General features: G+C 36.6%; 2 protein-coding genes across 16 annotated transcripts in view; both read left to right on the top strand.

Moving 5' to 3' along the window:
* Positions 1-22,494, top strand: part of SRP19 (signal recognition particle 19) — an 823,764-nt gene that overhangs the window by 698,299 nt on the left and 102,971 nt on the right. The window lies entirely within an intron of this gene.
* Positions 1-22,494, top strand: part of APC (APC regulator of WNT signaling pathway) — a 143,417-nt gene that overhangs the window by 74,011 nt on the left and 46,912 nt on the right. For all 15 annotated transcript variants that reach the window (XM_050793029.1, XM_050793026.1, XM_050793021.1 and 12 more), the window contains 2 exons: positions 1,193-1,306; positions 12,805-12,888. In XM_050793029.1, the coding sequence (XP_050648986.1) occupies positions 1,193-1,306; positions 12,805-12,888 (198 nt within the window). The remainder of the gene's footprint in view (positions 1-1,192; positions 1,307-12,804; positions 12,889-22,494) is intronic.

Here is a 22,494-nt window from a genome sequence, read left to right as displayed (position 1 = left end):
CAGATCTAAACCACATTATTGCAACATAGTATGTCATGTTCAATTTTTTTTTTTTGCAGAGAGGGTTTGGGAAATGGAGGACTAATAAGTGGAGTTACAACTGGCTCAGTAGGAATAAGAAATAACATGCAGACTATTTCATCTCTGTTGCAACCCATAATTTGGGTATGCCTAAGGGAATACATTCTGCATATGAATGTCATCTGTATGTTGCAAAGGGAAAAGGGTGAGAACTAATCTAACTACAACTGACAACACAATTTGGAGTTCTTAGACCAGAATGCTATTCTGAGTCAGATATATGTCATACACAGTTTTCTTTGGGCACACAGAAAATCTATAGCATTTTCTCATTCCCTTCATGGCCCATTATAAGTCTGTTACCTATCATTTTATTTAATCAGATTTTTTAGCCTTTTGGGCATGGGTTTATAATGAAACTTGTGAATGAAACACAGGTTTCATTACCTTGTCCTTTTAAAATCCTGTTGCATGCTTGGCACTTATCACAGTCCTTGGAATTTTAATTAGAGGGTTAATAAATTTTTGAATGAGTTGTCACCCATTCTAAAGAAGTACCTCTTTTTATTTGTTTCAACTTTGCTTTACTTTTGAATTTTTACCAAAGTCTGTGTTGACTTTGTCCACTCTATTTATGATTATTTTTATTACATGTAGGCTTTTTCTTATCCCATATTCTTCATTTGATTAATGGAAAAGTTCTCTCTATTTAGTCTGTATGTATATAGTAATCCTTACTTTAAGTTGAAGTATAAGCTTAAGAATAATGGACTTGTTTCTTGAAATTTCTATGTTGTCCACATTAATATGCTAGTATTTAATAATTAAAAGTAGTGCCTCTTCAGTAGAGAAGAGTCATAAGGGAACTGAAGTTAGCCTCGCTCTAACTGGACCAATTATATATTTTAAGTGAAATAGGCCAATCTAATTAAAGCCACTTGTGACTTTGGCAAATAAGTGTTTGAATTCCACGTCACATCAGGGATCCGGATTGAGTCTGACACCTATAATCAAATTTAAACACTCCTTGGAGTAAAAAATAATTTTCTCATTCACCATGACTGACATATTTGCTTATTCATTTTCTTTATTGGTATTTATATGCTTTTTTGCTTTTACTGATTAGCATAAATACAAGATATTGATACTTTTGTATTGTTTGTGGTTTTAGTTTTCCTTACAAACAGATATGACCAGAAGACAATTGGAATATGAAGCGAGGCAAATCAGAGTTGCAATGGAAGAACAACTAGGTACCTGCCAGGATATGGAAAAACGAGCACAGGTAAGTTACTTGTTTCTAAGTGATAAAACAGCGAAGAGCTATTAGGAATAAAATGAATTACAGCTCTGTTAATATTGATTAAATTTTATTATTAAAGACATTTATAAGGCTGTCTTTATTTTGGCTTTATTTCACAATAAGATTTATGGCTGCTGAGCTACATAATCAACATTCACATAATTGTTTCTTTACCATATTCATTTCCCCTGATACTGTTCTGTTCTGCCTTGGAATTGTAAGGGAGAGATAGAGTTAGATGGTGGTCTTCTGGTAGCTAATAACTAGCTTCAGTTCTCCTTTGAGATTTTTACTTCTTATAATCTAAGACTGTATAAAGGCATTCAGAACATGTCACTGCTCTTCAAATTGTGCACTTAAAAAAAAAAAAAAAAGCCCTCATTCAAGGATAATAGGAAGGAAACAAAAGAGAATTTTAGGAGAGACGGAGTAAGTTATATGGAGAACATTCCTCTATTTCTACCCTCAATGTCAAGAAAGAGTATTAGCTAGCTTTGCTATTAAATATTTTTATATATTATTGAATATAGCCTTTTTATATTCAAACAAGTTTATGAATGACTAATGTTTTTAAGCCCTGAAGAGGCCTTGCCAATTGCCTTATCTGTTTCAAAACTAGCATGGGTTGTTGTTTGCTTTTTTAACTTTTGGGACAAATTGGGAGGAAAACATTTAAAGATTTTCTTTAAGTAAATATTAATAGCAAATAAAAGGAGAGACCAACATTTACATGGTAGTGATACATGTACATTTTTTATTCTATAAAACAGATAGTTTTAAAATGGCTACTGTAGGATGTTTTACATTCCTTGAAGTATAGTCTTCATTTTTTATGTAACGCTTCCTAAACATAATGAATATTCTTCTTTTTTTTTTCTTGAGAAGGAGTCTCACCCTGTTGCCCAGGCTGAAGTGCAATGGCATGATCTCGCCTGCAACTTCCACTTCCCGAGCTCAAGCAAGCCTCCTGCCTCAGCCACCTGAGTAGTGGGGATTACAGGCTTACGCCACCATGCCCAGCTAATTTTTGTATTTTTAGTGGAGATGGGGTTTCACCATGTTTGCCAGACTGGTCTTGAACACCTGACCTCAAGTGATCCACCCGCCTCGGCCTCCCAAAGTGCTGGGATTTAGAGTCATCATGCCCAGAGTATTAGTTCATTTTCAGGTTGCTGATAAATACATACCCGAGACTGGGCAGTTTATAAAAGAAAGAGGTTTAAGGGACTTAACAGTTCCACGTGGCTGGGGAATCCTCTCAATCATGGTGGAAGGCAAAGAAGAACAAGTCGTGTCTTACATGGATGGTGGCAGGTAAAGAGAGAGAGACTGACAGGGAAACTCCCATTTTTAAAACCATCAGATCTCGTGAGAATTACACTATCACCAGAACAGCACAGGAAAGACCCACCCCCATAATTTAATTATCTCCCACTGGGTCCCTCCCACAACACATGGGCGCTACAAGATGAGATTTGGGTGGATACACAGAGGCAAACCGTATCACCCAGCCTAAACATAATGTATATTCTATCGGTTTTGGAGTATGGTGGTAGGCTAAGGTGCTACTAAAACACCGGTACCATGCTACATTTCATAGTCTATACATGTTAGTTTCCTAATGAGGCTGGAGGCTTAACTAGTGTGTGTGTGTGCATGTATGTGTACATGTTAGTTATAATACATGTATATAATATATTGCTTTTTTTACCTTCCCTCTTTCCCCTATCCCAGTCAGAAAGATTCGTGACTTAAATGTCAAAAATAAAACTTTAAACCTTTCAGTAGAAAATATACATAAGTATGTTTCTGATATTAGAGTAGGAAAGTATTTCTTAAGAAAGACTTAAAACACTAATGATAAAAGACCAATAATTTTACTGTATTAAAATTAATAATTTATCTTCAAGTACCTTAAAGAAAGTGAAAAGATAAGGTACAAATTGGGAGAAGATATTTATTACCATATAACTGGCAAAGAACTAAAACCAAGAATATATAAATAATTTCTAAAAATATATTCCATTTTATATTTAGATTTAAATTTGAGATTTTCATGGAATTATTTTAAAATGTTAGGTTTGTTTCAAAAAACAGAAATGTTACTTAGGTTTATATGAATTTGCATTTTTAGAACATGAATATATGGGATACTGTAGACATAAGTTAGTTTTTCTGTATCTGTTAATGTGAGCTTTTTTTTTTTTAGAGAGAGAGAGATCCTTAAAGAACAAGACGAGGTGGTAGTTGTAAAAATTCTTGTGCTATTTAAATATAAGCATGTGTATTCCAGACAGTTTATATCCCTGAAGAGAGGTTAACTTGAGTTCTTTCTTGGCCATTTTGTTCACATAAGGGCTAAAATAGTCATTCTTTTTTTATTCTGGAATGCAATATTCTTCATTTTGGTAGTTAATATTCTAAAGAAATTTTATTCTGTATTTTGAGAAACATACGCATTCATTTATTCTGGAAATAGTTATATGAAGGTTAAGGTTAAAGAAATTGTAAACAAGATAAAAAGGCAAATAATGGAAATGTTGGTAGAATATATGAGATTTAATATCCCTACTCTACGAGGATCACCTACAAATCAATTAAAAATTATCAACTGTGCCAGGCATGGTGGCTCACACCTGTTATTCTAGCACTTTGAGAGGCTGAGGCAGAAGGATCACCTGAACCCAGGAGTTCGAGACCAGCGTGAGCAACATAACAAGACCCTGCCTCTCCAAAAAAAAAAAATAAGCTGAGTATGATGGTGCACATCCATGGACCTAGTTACTTGGGAGGCTGAGGGAGGAGGATCCCTTGAGCCCAGGAGTTCAAGGCTGCAGTTAGCTACAGTCTTACCACTGCACTCAAAAAAAAAAGGAAAGAAAAGAAAGAAAACAGATAACCAAATAGCAAAATAGTCAAAGGATGTGAATAGTTCTATCACAAAAATAAGTTCAAGTGTCTAATAAACGATTGTGAAAAGATGCTTAAACATCATTAGACATCAGGGAAATGTAACATAAAATAAGGTACTATATTTTTTTTGCCTATCAGGCTCTCCGAAACGTTATAATTTGATGACATGCAGTATTAGCAAGGGTGTGAAAGTAAAAAACATCATCTACCTTGTTTTAAATCTTTGGTTTTTTGGTTTTTGTTGTTGTTGTTGTTGTTTGAGACACAGTCTTGCTCTGTCATACAAGCTGGAGTGCAGTGGTGTGATTTCACCTTACTGCAACCTCCACCTCCTGGCTTCAAGCGATTCTGGTGCCTCAGCCTCCTGAGTAGCTGGGAGTATAGTTGTGGTGCCACCATGCCCAGCTAGTTTTTGTATTTTTAGTATAAACAGGATTTCGCCATATGGGTCAGGCTGGTCTTGAACTCTTGGCCTCAAGAGTTCTTGCCTGCCTTGACCTCCCAAAGTGCTGGGATTACAGGCTGGGATTACATTGTCTACCCTGTTGTTTTAAGAATAAATTGATACATTTTTGGAGGACAGTTTGGCATTATTTGCCAAAATTAAAATGCCTATGCTCTATGACCCTGTGTTTCTATAGGACTTCTAGAAATATGTTGTGTACAGAAATATTTACTTTAGGGCAGAATATAAATACATATTTTAAATTATTAAATGATTAAAGTATGCAAGCTATTATAAAATAAGATACTGAGAATAGTGGGAATATGGTAGCCAAAGCATTCCTTTCCCTCCTAACTCCCTGCTTGCGTGATTCAACAAGTGAAACAAGAACGGCCCTGGAAGAGGAGATCTCAGGAGGGTCTGAAGCTATGAGAAAAAATATGGGGTCTTATTTGCAAGGGGAAGGAGTAAATAAGAATTCCAAATAAAATAATAGAATGAAAGTTTTTAAACATATAAGTATTACCAAAAACCAGAAGCAAACCTTATATTAAGAAAATAGTGGCAGGGTGAAATAGCTCAGGCCTGTAATCCCAGTACTCTGGGAGGCCAAGGCAAGGGATCGCAAGTTAGCAGTTGTGTTGGCACACAACCGTAATCTCAGCTGCCTTAAGGAATGCTGAGGTGGTAGGATTGCTTGAGCTTAGGAATTAGAGGTTGCAGTAAGCTGTGATCACACCACTGCACTCCAACCTGGGTGACAGAGCAAGACCCTGTCTTGAAAAATAAAACAGAGAAATAATGAGGTAATCATCGTTGCTATCATTAATATGTTTGAGGAGCTTGCTGTCATTACTATTATTTAACTTTGTTTGACAGGCTTGACTGATGCAAGTAGAAAAAACAAAATAAGTGTTACGAATCCTACACTATTTTTGAACTAGAAAGGAAGAGATTAAATAATTATTTGTAAGTGATGTGGTGGTTTGCCTAGAAAAGCTATATAAAATGAACTAAAAAGTATTTAAACTAGTAAGAGAATTTAGTAAGGTATCTGGAGTTAAGATACATACAAAAATCAGCAATAACTACCAGTTAAAAGTGGAAATGGGGTTAGGAGGACCTGTTCATAATAACAGGAAACTTTAACTAGAAAAAGCCTGCATAAAGAAAAACATAAAATTGTTGAAGGACACTAAATTTTTTGGAACCTAGAAAAATGAGTCTAAAGTTTATAGTGCAAGAATTTCCAAAAATGTTTATGAAAGAATGCATAATTGAAGATTTACCTTAGCATTTGTTAAAATTTACTGTGAAGATGTTGGAATAATCACAGTATGGTAATAGCACAGGAATAAATTTAGGCAAATAATAGAGACTAGAAAGAGGTACAAGAATATTTAGAATCTTTATATGACAGAAGTTACATTATAAATTTTGGAGAAAATGGTAAATTACTCAATAAATTATATAGGTACAACTAATGACCTACTCAAAAGATGAGAAATTAAACCCTTATATCTTAAGAAAAGTTACAGGTTGATTAACTATTCAAATGTGAAAAATAAATCTAAAATTAATAGAATAAAATACAGACAAGAGATCTTAAATATGAATGGAAACTCAAAAGCAGTAAAGAGGAAAGTTGGGATATATCTTGTAACATTTTAAATCATTCATTGTACGAAAGATAAGAGAAAAATATTTATAACACATAAAGGGGAGAATGTTAATATCCCTAAAATATAAGAATGCCTACAAATTAGTAAGAAAAAGACAACCCTGTGTTTTTGTTTTGTTCAGAAAGGGGGTCTTGCTAGTTGCCCAGGCTGGAGTGCAGTGGCCATTCACAGGAGCAATCATAATACACTACAGCCTCAAACGGCTCTAGCAACCCTCCTTCCTCAGCCTCCCACATAGTTGGGACTTTAGGTGTGTACATTGCACCTGCCTAACCCATGTTTTTTAATGGACAGAGGATGTAATAAGGTAATTAATTTAAAAGATGGCATATGACCATTAAAACACATACAAATGACTAGTAAATAATTTAGGAAAACTCAAAATCCACTTTTGCCTACCTATGTGAGATTGTTAGTCTCCAGGTACCTCTTAACTGCGTGGTTATTTATTTACTCTTGTTCAGTGCGTATTTGGTCACCTAGTATGGTGGTACTTACTCTTCCACAGGCATGTAAGCAAAGGTTGGAAAAGTGCACATCAGTTTGTTAATAGAACTTACTACTGGGATGTGGGAATTGGTGGGGTGAAGGTGTAGTAAGTACACCTCTATGTTGTCATAATTGATGATACTGTTTAATATAGTGTATCTCCTCCCTAGTTGAGGGACACGTAAGTTGATCTAATTTTTCAGTTAAAAACAGCTCTGATAAACATACTTTTTCTTGTCTTGTAAACAAACATGGAAGAGTTTCTCTAGGTGAGGAGTCAGCAATCTTTTTCTTAGAAGGCCACATAGTAAATATTTAGGTTTTGTGGACCATATGGTCTCTTTTGCAACTACTCAACCCTGCCTTTTTTTTTTTTTTTTTTTTTTGGAGACAGTCTCACTCTGTCGCCTAGGCTGGAGTACAGTTGTGCAATTTTGTCTCACTGCAACCTCCGCCTCTAAGGTTCAAACGGTTCTTGTGCCTCAGGCTCCCAGTAGCTGGAATTTCAGGTGTGCACCCCCATGCCTGGCTAATTTTTGTATTTTTAGTAGAGACGGGGTTTCACCATATTGCCCAGTGTGGCCTCAAACTCCTGACCTCAGGTGATCCACCTGCCTCAGCCTCCCAAAATGTTGAGATTACAGGCATGAGCCACCACTCCCAGCCTCAACCCTGCCTTTTAACAAGAAAGCAGCCATAGATAATTTATGAACAAATGGGCATGGCTGTGTGCCAGTGAAAATTTACAAAAACAGATGGCTAGCAGGCCCTGGTTTGCTAACCATTGCCCTAGGATATATATCTAAAAGCATAATTGCTGGTCATAAGGTGTGAGTGTTTTGAATTAGTGTTTACCAAATTGCTCTTAAAGTGATCTTTTTAGTTTACATTTCTACTAGTAGTATGTGAGAATTCTTGTTTCTGTATGTCTTCTCCATCACTTGTGAGTCAGAATTTCTAATTAACAATCAGTGGGCAATGAAACATTTTGTCATCTTAACCTTCATATTTTCCTGAGCTACTGAAGTTGAATCTCGAATATATTTATTAGATTTTGGAGTTTTCTTTCTAAGTTACTTCTTCGTATCCCTTGATCATTCCCTATTGTTAAATGTCTTGTTTTCATGTGTTTGAGAGATGTTTTAATATCCCCTTGATACCAATCCTTTGTAGATAATATATATCTCAATTCCTCCCCACCAATTCTGTTATCTATATTGGCCTCATGATAACAAAAATAAGCTTTTATAATAAAGCTCAATTAATTATATTGCCAGATTTGTGCTTTCTGTGACCTATTTATACATCTTTTCCTATACTGAAGTCATAAAGGTAATCTTGTATTCGCTCCTTAATTCATCTTGAGTTTGCTATTATGTATGTTGTGGAGGCAGGAGTCTAACTTATATGTATATTATATATGTGTGTATGTGTATTATATATTAATACATATTTATTTACATACACTTGATTTATACATGTGTGTATCTGTAGTTATGTATAGTCATACACACACATGTATACATATATTTATGTTGTTAACTGAATTTCTCATTATCATGTATTGGATACCACACTAGTTCCTCATCGATGAGTGATGTCATCTCTCATCATATATCAAGTTTATATAGCTGGATATTTCTGGACTCTCTTCTGTTAGTCCACTTTAGCTTCTCCATGCCTGCACTGATACCACATTTTTTATTTGCTGCAGTTTTATAAATCTTGATACCCAGTTGGGTGAATCCTTCTTTGTTTTTAAAAATGTAGTATTCTGCCTTATTACTCTGCCATTTTAACTTTAATGTCAGCTTCTAATTCAAATAAAAGCTTCATGGGCTTTTGATTAGAATTACATTAAATTTATAGATTAAGGAGAAATCAGACCTTCATACTATTTAGTCTTGGTTGAAAGGATGGACTCTGGAACCAAACCTTCTATATTCAAATCCCAAACCTGTCACTTAGCAAGACTGTGATCCTAGGTAAATTCTCTGTCTCAGTTCTCTTGTCAGTACAATACACATATTGATAAACTGTAAAATGTGAGGATTAAATGAGTTGATATATGTAAAAGCACTGAGAACCTGGCACATAGTAAACAAATTATTAGGTATTGTTATTAATTTTATATCTCTTTATTCATTTAGGCTTTATTTTGTATCCTTCAATAACGTTTTATCAAATTCTCCACAGGGGTCTTACATATCATTTAAAAAAATTATTCGTAGATATGTTACAGTTTTTGTTGATATTGTAAGTGGGAATTTCTTTAATTATATTACTAAATTACATTTAAGTAAAAAGTATCCAGTAGTCTTCCTGAAATATTTTATTATATCATCGCCGGTTTAAGGTTCTATACATTGCCATATTGTTCGCAAATGATGACATTGTTTATCCTTTCCAGTCCTTACAGTGTTTTTACTTTTGTTGTATTAAGAACTCTAATATATCTTTGAATGGAAACAATGATAGTGGTCTTCTTTTTCTTGTCTTGACTTTAAAGGGAATTCTTTTAAAATTTCACAGTTAAGTCTGGTTTTTGATACGTGCCCTTTATCAAGTTAAGGGATTTACCTTCTATTCTAATTTGTGGAGACTCATCCTGAATCTGTGTTACTATTGAAGTTTTTAAGGAACTGCTTTTTTCTAAAGTCATATCAAGTCCATACTCCTGAACAGTTTGTTGTTAAACATAATTTCATAAATATTCTTGTCATATAGAAAAAGGAAAGAAATACTTAGTGGTTAAGCATCCCTAATCCAAAAATCCAAATCGTGAAGTGCTACAGTGAGCATTTCCTTTGAGCGCCGTGTGGGTGCTCCAAAAGTTTCCTATTTTGGAGCATTTTGGGTTTTGGATTTTTGTATTAGGGATAGGGATTAGGAATACTCAAGGTGTAGTGGCTTCTTCTATTTTCATATTAGAAACAGAAGCACAAGGAATGTCATGTCAGAAACCATCCACCTCACTGGACATCAAGACATAGACATGACCTCAGTATTTAGTGAGATACTGGCAATATGGAAATGTAGTGTAAAATGGAGAGGAGTAGGAGATATAATTTCCTGTTTTCATTCTCTAAATATTAAAAATTTTTATTTAGGACTGTATTGATGGAAGGGAGCTAATTATATAGAAACTGATTATATAGAAAGGGAGGAGACAATCCAATTTAGAAATTCAGTAATTGTATGTAGCTTGGCTCTTTCTCTGAAGCTAGGAAGTATTTGCCACCTGGTTATAGAAATGATCATTCATCTTTGCAATATCTTTAGAAAACTACCAAAAGTACGGGTATTTCTTCTTCAGACGGTTTTCATACTATGAATTGGACATGGGAAGATTTGTTAATTAAAGAATATTCTTTTTTTTTTTTTTTTTTTTCTCTATTTTTTTGAGTCTGGCTCTGTCTCCCAGACTGGAGGGCAGTGGCGCGATATCAGCTCATTGCAACCTCCGCCTCCCAGGCTCAAGCCATCCTCCCTCCTCAGCTTCCCAAGTCGCTGGGACTACAGGCGCATGCCCTCATGGCTGGCCAATTTTTGTATTTTTTGTAGAGACAAGGTTTCACCATATTCCCTAGGCTGTCTCAAACTCCTGAGCTTAAGCAGTCTGCCCACCTTGGCCTCCCAGTGTGCCGGGATTACAGGCCAGAGCCATGGTGCCTGGCTTGAGAATATTTTTTACCTTAAGTTTACTACTTTCAGAATCATGATAGAGAATCGGCATAGTTATATTGTTAAAAAGAAAGAAAAGAGGGAGAAAATTAAGATAGATTAATTTGGGACAGTGAGCACAGCTTCTTGTTTTATTTTTTATTTTGGGGGGTTTGTTTTTGTTTTGAGACAGAGTCTCACTCTCGCCCAGGCTGGAGTGCAGTGGCACGATCTTGGCTCACTGCAGCCTCCACCTGCTGGGTTCAAGTGATTCTCCTGCCTCAGCCTCCTGAGTAGCTGGGATTACAGGCACGCACCACCATACCCGGCTAATTTTTTTTTTTTTTTTTTAAGTAGAGACGGGGTTTCACTGTGTTGGCCAAGGTGGTCTCGATCTTCTGACCAGTGATTCATCCGCCTCGGCCTCCTGAAGTGCTGGGATTGCAGGCGTGAGCCACTGCACCCGGCCAGTGAGCACAACTTAAAATTTGAGTTTTTCTGTTCTTTGTTTTTCATAAGGCTGGATAATAGCAATAAACATTTTTACTATGGTAGTAAGAAAAGCATGAAGGCATTATATTTAAGTAAAACTAGATGTGATCAAAGAGTAAGTTTCATATGAACATTTTATAACTATATATTTAAAGCTAATTGCTATAGTACTTTTAATATTTATCTGTTGGGGGTGATGTTTGTTCCGAAATCTTTTATTGATGGAGAACATAACTGAAAAATGTTTGGAAACTATTCCATCTAGCTTCTGACACACATCCCTCCTTATTGAAACAGTTTACTTTTATAATATAATTTTTTATTTCTCAATATTAGGATGTCAATAACTATAGAATTATTACAGAAAATGGTACATTGTCATTACTTGTTTTTAAAACCTATGTGTTTGATTTGTCATAAACTAGCTTTATGAGAGATTTGCAAAGTCTTTATTCATAAGTGACTTGTTTTTTCCACTTTCACTAGTATTCATAAAAGTTAAAATGAAGTTTAGCTTTATAAAAAAACACACAACATATTCCCCACATTGTTTCCATTCCATGTGGTTCAGCCTGTAGTTACTGCTTTGTGGCCACTTGATGGTTTCCATATAGTGGAAAAGCAAAAGCTCTGTCCTCTTTTTGATCCTAGTGTTGGAGATAAAAATAATGTTTAGCCACAGTTAGGTACTTGGAAAGGCTGAAAAATACTACTAACTTATGACAGAAGTAACTTTGGAGAAGAGTTGGGCCTACTGTTTAAACCAGGGATCCCCAACCCCCAGGCCACGAGCAAGCATTACCACCTGAGCCCTGCCTCCTGTCACCATCAGTGGCTGCATTAGGAGTATGAACTCGCTTGTGAACGGCATGTGTGAGGAATCTAGGTTGCGGGCTCCTCATGAGAATCTATGTAATGCCTGAGAACCTGAGGTGGAGCAATTTTATCCTGAGACCTCCCCCGCCCCAGTCAGTAGAAAAATTTCTTCCATGAAACCAGTCTCTGGTGCCAAAAAGGTTGGGTATCCTGATGTTTATTAAAACAAATCAGATGTTGTTTCCCTTTACTGGTATACTATGTTTATATAAATTTATTATATTGTATTAATGTCTGGATTAATATAAAAGATTAAATGCAGGTATAATTTTTTCTTTGCTGAAATATTTTTGAGAATAAATTTTCACAATGTGTATTGTGTCAATTTTCATAATTCATGCAACATACGATTTGATATATGACTTGTATTTCCACAGTTTTACTAAGCAGATCTAGAGATCTGTTGAATAAAGTCAGATGTATTTTTAAAAATTGAACTGACCCCAGGGCCAGGCACAGTGGCTCACGCCTGTAAGCACTTTGGGAGGCTGAGGCAGGCGGATCACAAGGGCAGGAGTTCGAGACCAGCCTGGCCAATATGGTGAAACCCCATCTCTACTAAAAATACAAAAATTAGCTGGGCATGGTGGCGTGTGCCTGTAGTCCCAGCTACGTGGGAGGCTGAGGCAGAAGAATCACTGAACCCAGAAAGCAGAGGTTGCAGTGAACTGAGATCGTGCCACTGCACTCCAGCCTGGGCAACAGAGTGAGACTCTGTCTCGAGAAAAAAAGGAAAAAGAAAAGAAAAATTGAACTGAACCCAATTTGTTATTAAAGGGTGAATATATTTATATGTCTGGCTTTTTAAATAAGAATGGTTTGGCATAACCCTGAGCTGTTAAGTGGTAGCCATAGTATGATTATTTATATTAATATTATTAATAAAAACATAACTAATTAGGTTTCTTGTTTTATTTTAGCGAAGAATAGCCAGAATTCAGCAAATTGAAAAGGACATACTTCGTATACGACAGCTTTTACAGTCCCAAGCAACAGAAGCAGAGGTTAGTAAATTACGTTTCTTGTTTGTGGGTATAAAAATAGGTAGTTAGTCTAAGAAAAGAAAATGTGTGGCCGGGCACGGTGGCTCAAGCTTGTAATCCCAGCACTTTGGGAGGCCGAGACAGGCGGATCATGAGGTCAGGAGATCGAGACCATCCTGGTGAACACGGTGAAACCCCGTCTCTACTAAAAAATACAAAAAAGTAGCCGGGCGAGGTGGCGGGTGCCTGTGGTCCCAGCTACTCGGGAGGCTGAGGCAGGAGAATGGCATAAGCCCGGGAGGCAGAGCTTGCAGTGAGCCGAGATCGCGCCACTGCACTCCAGCCTGGGCGACACAGCGAGACTCCGTCTCAAAAAAAAAAAGAAAAAAAAAAAGAAAATGTGTATAATTTAATGTGGCACCACTGGAATATAGATGTTCTTTCAGAGAATTTAAATACCATAACTTTTTTTTGTGAAGTTAAATTATCAAAATTTTTTACTTTTTATTTTATCTTTTAGGCAGTTAAAATTTATAGAACTGTAAATATAGATACCTTACCTTAGCTTTCAATTTACATGTAATCAGATAGTTAATTTGGCTATTATCCAGTAAGTAAACTTTTTTATGGGTAATCCATAGTAAGACTTGATAATACACATTTACCTGTGCTTACTCCACAAACCCCATTAAAATGATAGTGAAAGGATACAATGTAAGAGGCATTAAGACCAGGGAAGGTGACCACAGTAAAATCTGCGGCTCTGGAAAGCAGGTAAACAAGTGACAGCATTCTAGCATATCAGAGAGGGTTGACCCATAAGGCAGCAATAGAAATGAAAAGTCATGAAGCAACTAGACACCTCTGGATGTAAAAATAAAAAAAGGTTAAAAGCAGGAAGATACTTGAAACTCTGTTAAGAAGCAGATGGAGTTCCAGAACTTCACTACAATCCTGCGTAGCTAGGTGACTGCTCCTTTCCAATCCCAGCAAAAGATGAGAGCTTTTTCCTCTGGAGAGGTGGAGAGGGTAAACAAAGGGTCTTTTTTTTTTTTCTTTTTTTTGAGTCTCACTCTGTCGCCCAGGCTGGAGTGCAGTGGCCAGATCTCAGCTCACTGCAAGCTCCGCCTCCTGGGTTTACGTCATTCTCCTGCCTCAGCCTCCTGAGTAGCTGGGACTACAGGCGCCTGCCAACTCGCCCGGCTAGTTTTTTTGCATTTTTTAGTAGAGACGGGTTTCCCCGTCTCAACAAAGGGTCTTTGGTTAGGGGTCAGCCTTGTTTAATTGAAGGTGAGGGTATCATACAAAAAACTGAGTTAACATGAAAATTTACCTACTGAATGCTGAAACCCCTGCTAGCATCCAGGCTTATAATCTCCAGGCAAGTTTCTGGAAGGAACTTCTATAAGAAATGTGACTCGCCCTGGTTCTGCTGAGAGAACATTAAAAAGGGAGAAAAAAAAATGAGAAGAAACGTGACTAACCCAAGAAAAGAAACTTAAAGAGACTTACATGGAAAAATTCACCAACAAAACAACCCACCTAGATCACCCTACAGGGTAACTATAGTTGACAAAATCCATTCTTCAGATATAGAGCTTCATTTAACTTTTTCATAGATAGCCCGCCCTTAAGTATGAGTGGACACTAACTACCAGACAGTATAGATCCTTCTAGGAAAGTTCAATATCCAAATAAAAGGAGTTCTAAAAAGAAAATGGAGAAACTGGAGACAGGAAATTAGAGAAATAAATCAAGATTTCACAGAAATTTTAACAAGGTGCTTAGCTTTCCAAAAAATTGGTCTCTCCAGTATCTAATATCATGTATGAGAATAATCCTATACTAAGGCACATCATGAGGAAATTTCAGATCACTAGGGATAAAGAGAATATTCTAAAAACCTTCTAGGGAAGGAAGAGAAAACAAATTTTACATAAAGGAACAGGAATACAAATGCCTTTACATTTGTAACTAATAACACTGGAAACTGGGAAGTAGGGTAGCAATTTCTTAAAACCTTGTTTTTTTTTTTTTGAAGAGACATGGAACTAAGTCTCTTAAGTTGGGTTCAGTTTTGATCCTAACTACCCAGAGTTAGAGTCAACTCCACAGGTAAAAGACAAAGTCAATCACAAGACTGTCCACTTCAAGCACCAGCCACAAGTTTTGGGTGTCCCCAAGTCACCAGGACTGCTGCCAAGCTGTCTATAAATTCCACCCCTGTGTGAGTGAGCTGTGATACCATTCCATTCTGAGACTAACTACCCAGAGTTAGCACAGCCCCAACAGGTTAAGAGCCGATTCCTTCACAAGACTGCTCCCACCTCAGATGCCAACCACAAATGTTGGGTATCTCCAAACCACTCACACTTCTGCCCAGTGGGTTACAAATTCTAGGTTTCCCACAACCCCTTCACATTCACTAATTCATTAGAATGGCTCAAAACTCACTGAAAGCTCTATACTTAGGATTAACTGTTTTATTATAAGGATACAGATCAAGAATGGCCAAATGAAGAGACACATGGGGCAAGGTCTAGGGAAGCGGGTAGGGATGAGGATGGGGGTGCAGAGATTCCATGCTTTCTCCTAGTGGAATCTAGGCATGTCACTCTTCCAGCACTTCATTGTTTTGTTTTTGTTTGAGACAGAGTCTCGCTCTATAGCCCAGGCTGGGGTGCAATGGCGTGATCTTGGCTCACTGCAACCTCCGCCTCCTGGTTCAAGCAATTCTCCTGCCTCATCCTCCCTAGTAGCTGGGATTATAGGCATCCGCCACCACGCCTGGCTAATATTTTGTATTTTTAGTAGAGATGGGGTTTCACCATATTGGCCAGGCTGGTCTCGAACTCCTGACCTTGTGATCTGCCCACCTCAGCCTCCCAAAGTGTTAATTACAGGCGTAAGCCACTGTGCCCTGCCTTTTCCAGTACTTCAGTGTATTCACCAACCAGAAAGCTACACTGAGTTTTGGTATCCATAATTTTTATTGGAATTTTATTCTGTAGGCATGATTAAATAATTGGCCACAGGAGGATTAAACTCAATTTCCAGCCTCCTTCTCTCCCTGGAGGTCAGTCTGGCCCAAAGTTCTAACTCTCTTATCACATGGTGACAGCCACCCATCCTCTTGCTATCTGGTGGCCTACCCTGAGTTGCCTTATTAGCATAACACACACCCCTATCGCTTGAGAAATTCCAAGGGTATTTGAAGCTCTCTGCCAGGTACAAGTGAACAAAGACCAGATATATTTTTTATAATACCATTCTAGCCTTTAGTCAAAGTGTTAAATCTGAGAGTGGAATAAGGACACTTTTAGATAGGCAAAGTCTCAAAAATACGTTTTTCTCATGCACCCTTTTCTGGAACCTATTAAAGCATATACTCAAGTGAAATTGAAATGTAAAGCAAGAAAAATGAATTTTTGGGACTCAAGACCCAGGTGATATAATACAAGAGAAAGAGATGAGCGAAACTGCAGAGTAAAGATGAAGGGACATCCTGAGAAAGCAACCAGTCCATATTGGAACTATTGAGAGGATTCCAGGAGAGATTAATTCCAAGAAGATGAAGTCAGCAGAATACTTGCTGTTTCTGAATGTATTGAAGGGAAAGGAAATTTACACAGTAGGAGAGAAACTGAGGATACGTCATATGTACCCAGAAAACCGAATGAACAAAACAGTAAAGATAACCTTTAACTCCATGGACAACAAGAAGTTGTAAAGGAAGGTGATCATAGTATACCACCTGCCAGCTATGATTAGAATTTAATAGTCAAAGTAATGTAAGTTGTGAAAAATTTGTGTAACAATAAAGTGGAACTGAAATAAAGCATTCAACTGAAAAATGCAGAACTAGCCATTAAAGCAGGTTATTTGGAGATCAGGGAGTGAGTATCCCCCCTTCCCCAAAAACTCAGCTGAAAGAGATTACAAAGAAAGAGTTCTTTCAAAAAACGTTTTCATCCATGTCTGGCTTTTTTAATATCTGAGGAACTTTGGATTTAGTACATCTGAATCTGAAATATGTAGAAACATGTATTTGCTAAGTAGACAGTTTAAGTAAAATGTGATAGTCATAATCCTAAAAGCAGTTTAACATGATTGTCTTAAGCCAGTATAAGTCAAATATTTGCGATTTAAAGAATGTGTTCATTTTTGCAACGGACTCTCTTTTTCTGGCCCTTTGAAAGGGCCAGGAAAAAAGCAGTATTTTTTTGCTCCTTTTCAGTTCTGTTGGTATTGATGTATGTAGCATTCTACTTACTATGACCCTTTTGGCTTTCTCCTGTAGTTTTTACTTGTGTTTTGTCCTTAAGCAAATTCTTTATGGTCTGTTTTTTAAATTATTTTTAAACAGGCAGTGTTTTGTTTTTAATTGAATAGCTTTAGTTACAGTTAGTTCTTTTCCCTCCATCTTTCTTGTATTCTGATTATTACTCTTTTGCTGCATTTGACAGGTTTTGATATTCTAAATCAATAGTCACATTTTTTCTAGTTGATTATTTTATTTGTATTATAATATACATTAGCCCTCTATTTTATTTAATGCCGTTCACCTTGAATTTCATTGTACTACCATTTATTAATAGTAATCCTCATTTTCCATTACTGTTACAAGTTTCTTTCAGGTTGGAAACTTGTTTGTGCTTCTTGTATCTGTACAAAACTTTTTATTCATATTATTGGATTTAGGGCAGACTGTCTGCTACTATGATCCAATCTCTTATTGCTTCCTTTTGTTATGATAATAGTTATATCAGTTGCATTATTCTGATAGTTTATAAATGTAAACCAAAGGAAGGTGCCATTTCACATTTAAGAAAGAACAAAACCACTTTTTACAATTTTGCTGTTTGTGATTTGTTTATTGCATTCTTGTCATTCTAATGTAAGTTAGAGGGAGAATCTAGAAGATGGAGAAAATTGGGGATTGGACACTTGCAAATTAGTTCATAGAGCAGTAGATATGAGAAAGGGAAAAGCTTCTGCCAAATAATTTCTCTATCATGAAGCATATTTCTTATAGCATTTTCTTTGGACTACCTGCATTATAACTCTGGTTTAAGATCTACATACTGGACATGATTTAAGTCTAGTAATTATTACATATGATTCAAAACTCAGAAGTTACATAAAGGTATGTGAGGCAACCAGTGCTATGACTTTCTTGTGTGTTCTTCTAGACATAGTTTATTTATTGACAAGCAAATACATTGGGAGGAATGGGAGCTGTGAGGACAATGCAGTGTGGCTTAAAAGATAATAGCAAATAAAGAATACTTACTAAAGTCACAGTATTCTTACAACTCATTAATAAAGATAAATACAACTTAGCTTTTCAGTGGGCAAAATATTTAAATAGGCATTTCACCAGAGAAGGTATATGTAGGAATGGCAAATAAGTACATGAAAATATACTCAATCATTAAGGAAATGCAAATCAAAGCTCAAGTGAGATACTGCTTCACACCCATTATGATGGCTTTAATCATAAAGGCAATGATAAGCATTGATGAAGATGTGGAAAAGCAGGGTCCCTCATTGCTGGTGGGAATTTAAATAGTACAGCCACCATTTTAAAACAGTTGAGTGATTCCTCAAAATATTAAACATAGAGTTATGTGATTCAGCAGTCTTACTCCTAGGTATCTAGCCAAGAGAAATGAAAATACATGTGTACACAAAGACTTTGACTTGTATGTTTGTTCACTAGCAGCATTTTTTTCATAACAGCTTCAAAGTAGAAACAGTGCAAATGTGTATCAACCAGTGAATGAATAAACCAAATGTGTTATATCTCTTCAGTGGAATATTATTCAGCAATTAAAAGTAAGTTACTGATGCAGAATTTATAACATGAATGAACCTCCAGAGCATGCTAAGTAAAATAAGCCAGAGACTTAAGTCCATTTGTATCAAATGTCCAGAAAAGGCAAAGTTTCTAAAGAGAAAAAGTACATTAGTGGTTGTCTGACTATAAGTGGGAATGAGGATTAACTGTAAATGGACAGCAGGAATTTTATTGGAATGATGAAAATGTTCTAAAACTGGATTACAGCTGTGCTTGATAAATCTAAAAGTCATTTAATCGAACACTTAAAATGGATGGATTTTGTGATATTTAAATACCTTACCAAAAATTTTTTCCAGTTCTATTACCTAGAGTAGAAAACCTTGAAGAAGTTGTAAAGCAACTATGGAAATGAGGAAACTAGTTAGAATTAATCTTTCATAATAGTGAGCAACCACACTTCTTTTGTCTTCAGTGTATCAAAGAGTACAGGCAGGCCTGTAACCTAGGATCAGTGAAAGAATAAAGAGAAGTGATTAGGAAAGAGGAAGGAGGAAAGAAAATGAAGATAGTAAATGTTAAATGGTAGTCTGGCTTGGAATTGCCTGAGTTGCGATTTCAGCTCTGACTCTGCCATTTACTAGATATGTGACTGAAAGCAAGTTACTTAACGTTCTCTGCACCTCCATCTCTGTATCTGTAAAATGGGGATAATGGCTGGGCACGGTGACTCATGCCTATAATCCCAGCAGTTTGGGAAACTGAGGTGGACAGATCACTTGAGGTCAGGAGTTCAAGACCAACCTGGCCAACATGGTGAAACCCTGTCTCTACTAAAAATACAAAAAATAGCCAGGCATGGTGGTGGGCACCTGTAATCCCAGCTACTTGGGAGGCTGAGGCACAAGAATTGCTTGAACCCGAGAGGTGGAGGTTGCAGTGAGCTGAGATTGTGCCACTGCACTCCAGCCTGGGCAACAGAGCAAGACTCCATCTCAAAAAATAAATAAATAAAATGGGGATAATAATACTTCATAGGGTTAGTTTGAAGATTAAATAAATCAATAAGTGCTAAGTGATTAGTACATAGTTAACATTAGTGTTTTTTTTTAATGTTACCATATGCGTCATCCATCACCATCGTCTCTCACATTTCTGGTTTCTTCCACTTGTCTGGTTTTGTTTGTTTGTTTGTTTGTTTGTTTGTTTTGAGACAAGGTCTCAGTCTCGCCCAGGCTGGAATGCAGTGGCGCCGTCATAGCTCACTGTAACCTCAAACTCCTAGGCTCAAGGTCTTCCTGCCTCAGCCTTCCTAAGTGCTAGTATTACAGGCGTGAGCCACTGTGCCCAGCCTCTCTGGCCTTTATAGACTCATGTTCCTGGACATTAATTAAGGGTATTTCCTAAGGCCTATTTTTCTTTTCTCTCTATATCTTCTCTTCCTAAGCAGTGTCATTTATGCTTAGGGTTTCACTGACCATCTATATGCTGATGGCTATCAAATATATTTTTCTAGCCCTGAGCTCTATGCTAAATCTCTATGTCAGCTCTATATCCTCACTGAGTCACGTCAGAGGCACTTTAAGACCGGGTGCAGTGGCTCATGCCTGTAATCCCAGCACTTTGGGAGGCCGATGGGGATGGATCAGGAGGTCAGGAGTTCGATACCAGCCTAGCCAAAACAGTGAAACCCCATCTCTACTAAAAATACAAAAATTAGCTGGGCATGGTGTCGAGCAACTGTAATCACAGCTACTTGGGAGGCTGAAGCAGGAGAATCGTTTGAACCAGGGAAGTGGAGGTTGCAGTCATCTGAGATCGCGCCATTGTACTCCAGCCTGGGTGACAGGGCAAGACTCCATCTCAAAAAAAAAAAAAGGCACTTGGATATTACTCAACACATTCAACACATAATTAATAATCTGCTCCTCCTAAGCACTCTTTACTACCCCACCTTCCAACAAAAATCCCTCATCCTTCCTCAGTATTACCTATCTCTGTGAATAGCACCATCATTATTGAATTGTGTGAGCTAAGGAACATAGGAGTAATACTCGACACCAGACCTCTTCCTCCACTCCCCATATCCTATCTGTCAGTGAATCCAATCAGATTTACTTCTGTGTCTCCACTTCTTTCATCTCTGTCACTGCTTTCCTAGTGCACAGTGTCACTGTCTCACAACTTACGTTAATACAGTAGCCTCCTAACTGGTCTTTCCTATGTTTCCTCCCTACTTAGACCATTTAAAATTTGACTTGAAAAATAAATTTACATGCAACTTTTTCCATGAATATATTAGTATTAATTATATGGGGGCGATCATGCAGTGGCCTCACTATAACTTATAAGTAGAAAAGGCAAGAATACCATCTAAGAATCACAGAAAAAGGCATTAAAATCAGATTTTTTTTTTTTTTACCATATTCTTTTTGTTCTACTTTCCTCCTTATTTTTGGTGCTTTATCCACACCATGATTCTCTGACATGCTAAAACAAGCCACGCTCCCTCCTACCCTGGGTCCTCCGCATATGATCTGTTTTACCCAGAACACTCATCCTCTACTCTTCCTTGCCTAGTTAACTCCTATTTATTCTTCAAGTCTTTACTCAAACAGCACTTCCCAAGAGAGCTCTTCCAAACCTCCAGACTATTTCATTTCTCTCTGTTATATATACTTACAGCACCTTGTACCCTTCTTTCATAGCATTTGTCAATTTTACCTTTATTATTTCTGTCATTATTTGACAGTGTCCCTGACTAAACTGTAAGGTCCAAGATAGCATAGAACAAAGTCTAGTTTTGCTAGCACTGTATTCCCCAGCATATAATGCAAGTAACTAACGTAGTAGATGGTCAGTAATTTTCTTCAAATATATTGACATCTTCACTTATGTTAATGTCAAATCTTTGTGGTCTTAGATTCATTTTGTCACTAGGTTGACTTTATATATGTATATCTATTTTTGTGGATTTCATTGAATTCTATAGCATGATTTTCAGATGGTACTAATTATTCTTATATTTCTGGATTACTGAGTGCTACCTCACTTTTGCCAGCATATAACTAATACTAGTTTATTGATGGAAATGTTGCATATAAATCAATTTTTTAAGTCACAATTTTAAAATGTTCTAGGAAAGCTTGATGTTTAAAGAAATTCCATTAGGAATCACTGTTATTTAATTATCCACTGTTAGGTCAGATTTTTAATGCATAATTTTTATTTTAGATATTGTTTTCCTAGAACAAGCATATAGGTGCTTCTATAAAAGACAGTGAGAAATTCTTTTATTTCTTTAATTTTGTGCTGGTATTTTAATACAGTGATTGCTTTGTACTAGAGATAATCTATCTTGAAATGACTGCTTTTACTGGATATAATCTGTCATTTTAATTTCCTGTTAACAGATGGTGGTTGCATTAGAAAAGGCTTTGGGTTTTATTCATATCAGAATCTAAGAGCCTATCATTTTATTTCACCTAACTTATATTAGAAGATATACATATATATATGTATATATTCTATGTATAAATATACCTAAGTAGAAGATATTTGTAAGCTTAGGTAATAGTTTAACTGTTGTTATTTACAGCTCCATTAATTGTCAGAATCATGTAACCTTACAGAAAAGATAGTTATTTGTTCTACTTGGGTTATGTTCCTGATAGTAATGTGAGTGCAGCTGGTAGAGGATGGCATTCCGTCTCAGGAAATCCTTTGTCTTGTGCAGCTCTAATGCTCAAGGGACACACTTCACTTTCCTCTTACCGAGATAGTCGACCGCCAGTCATACTGGAGGTTATGAAGTGTAACACGCAGTT

The sequence above is a fragment of the Macaca thibetana genome, chromosome 6, assembly GCF_024542745.1.
Source record: "Macaca thibetana thibetana isolate TM-01 chromosome 6, ASM2454274v1, whole genome shotgun sequence".
Lineage (NCBI taxonomy): Eukaryota > Metazoa > Chordata > Mammalia > Primates > Cercopithecidae > Macaca > Macaca thibetana.
Note: the sequence above shows the minus strand (reverse complement) of the source record. Positions and strands in the feature narration are given on the sequence as shown.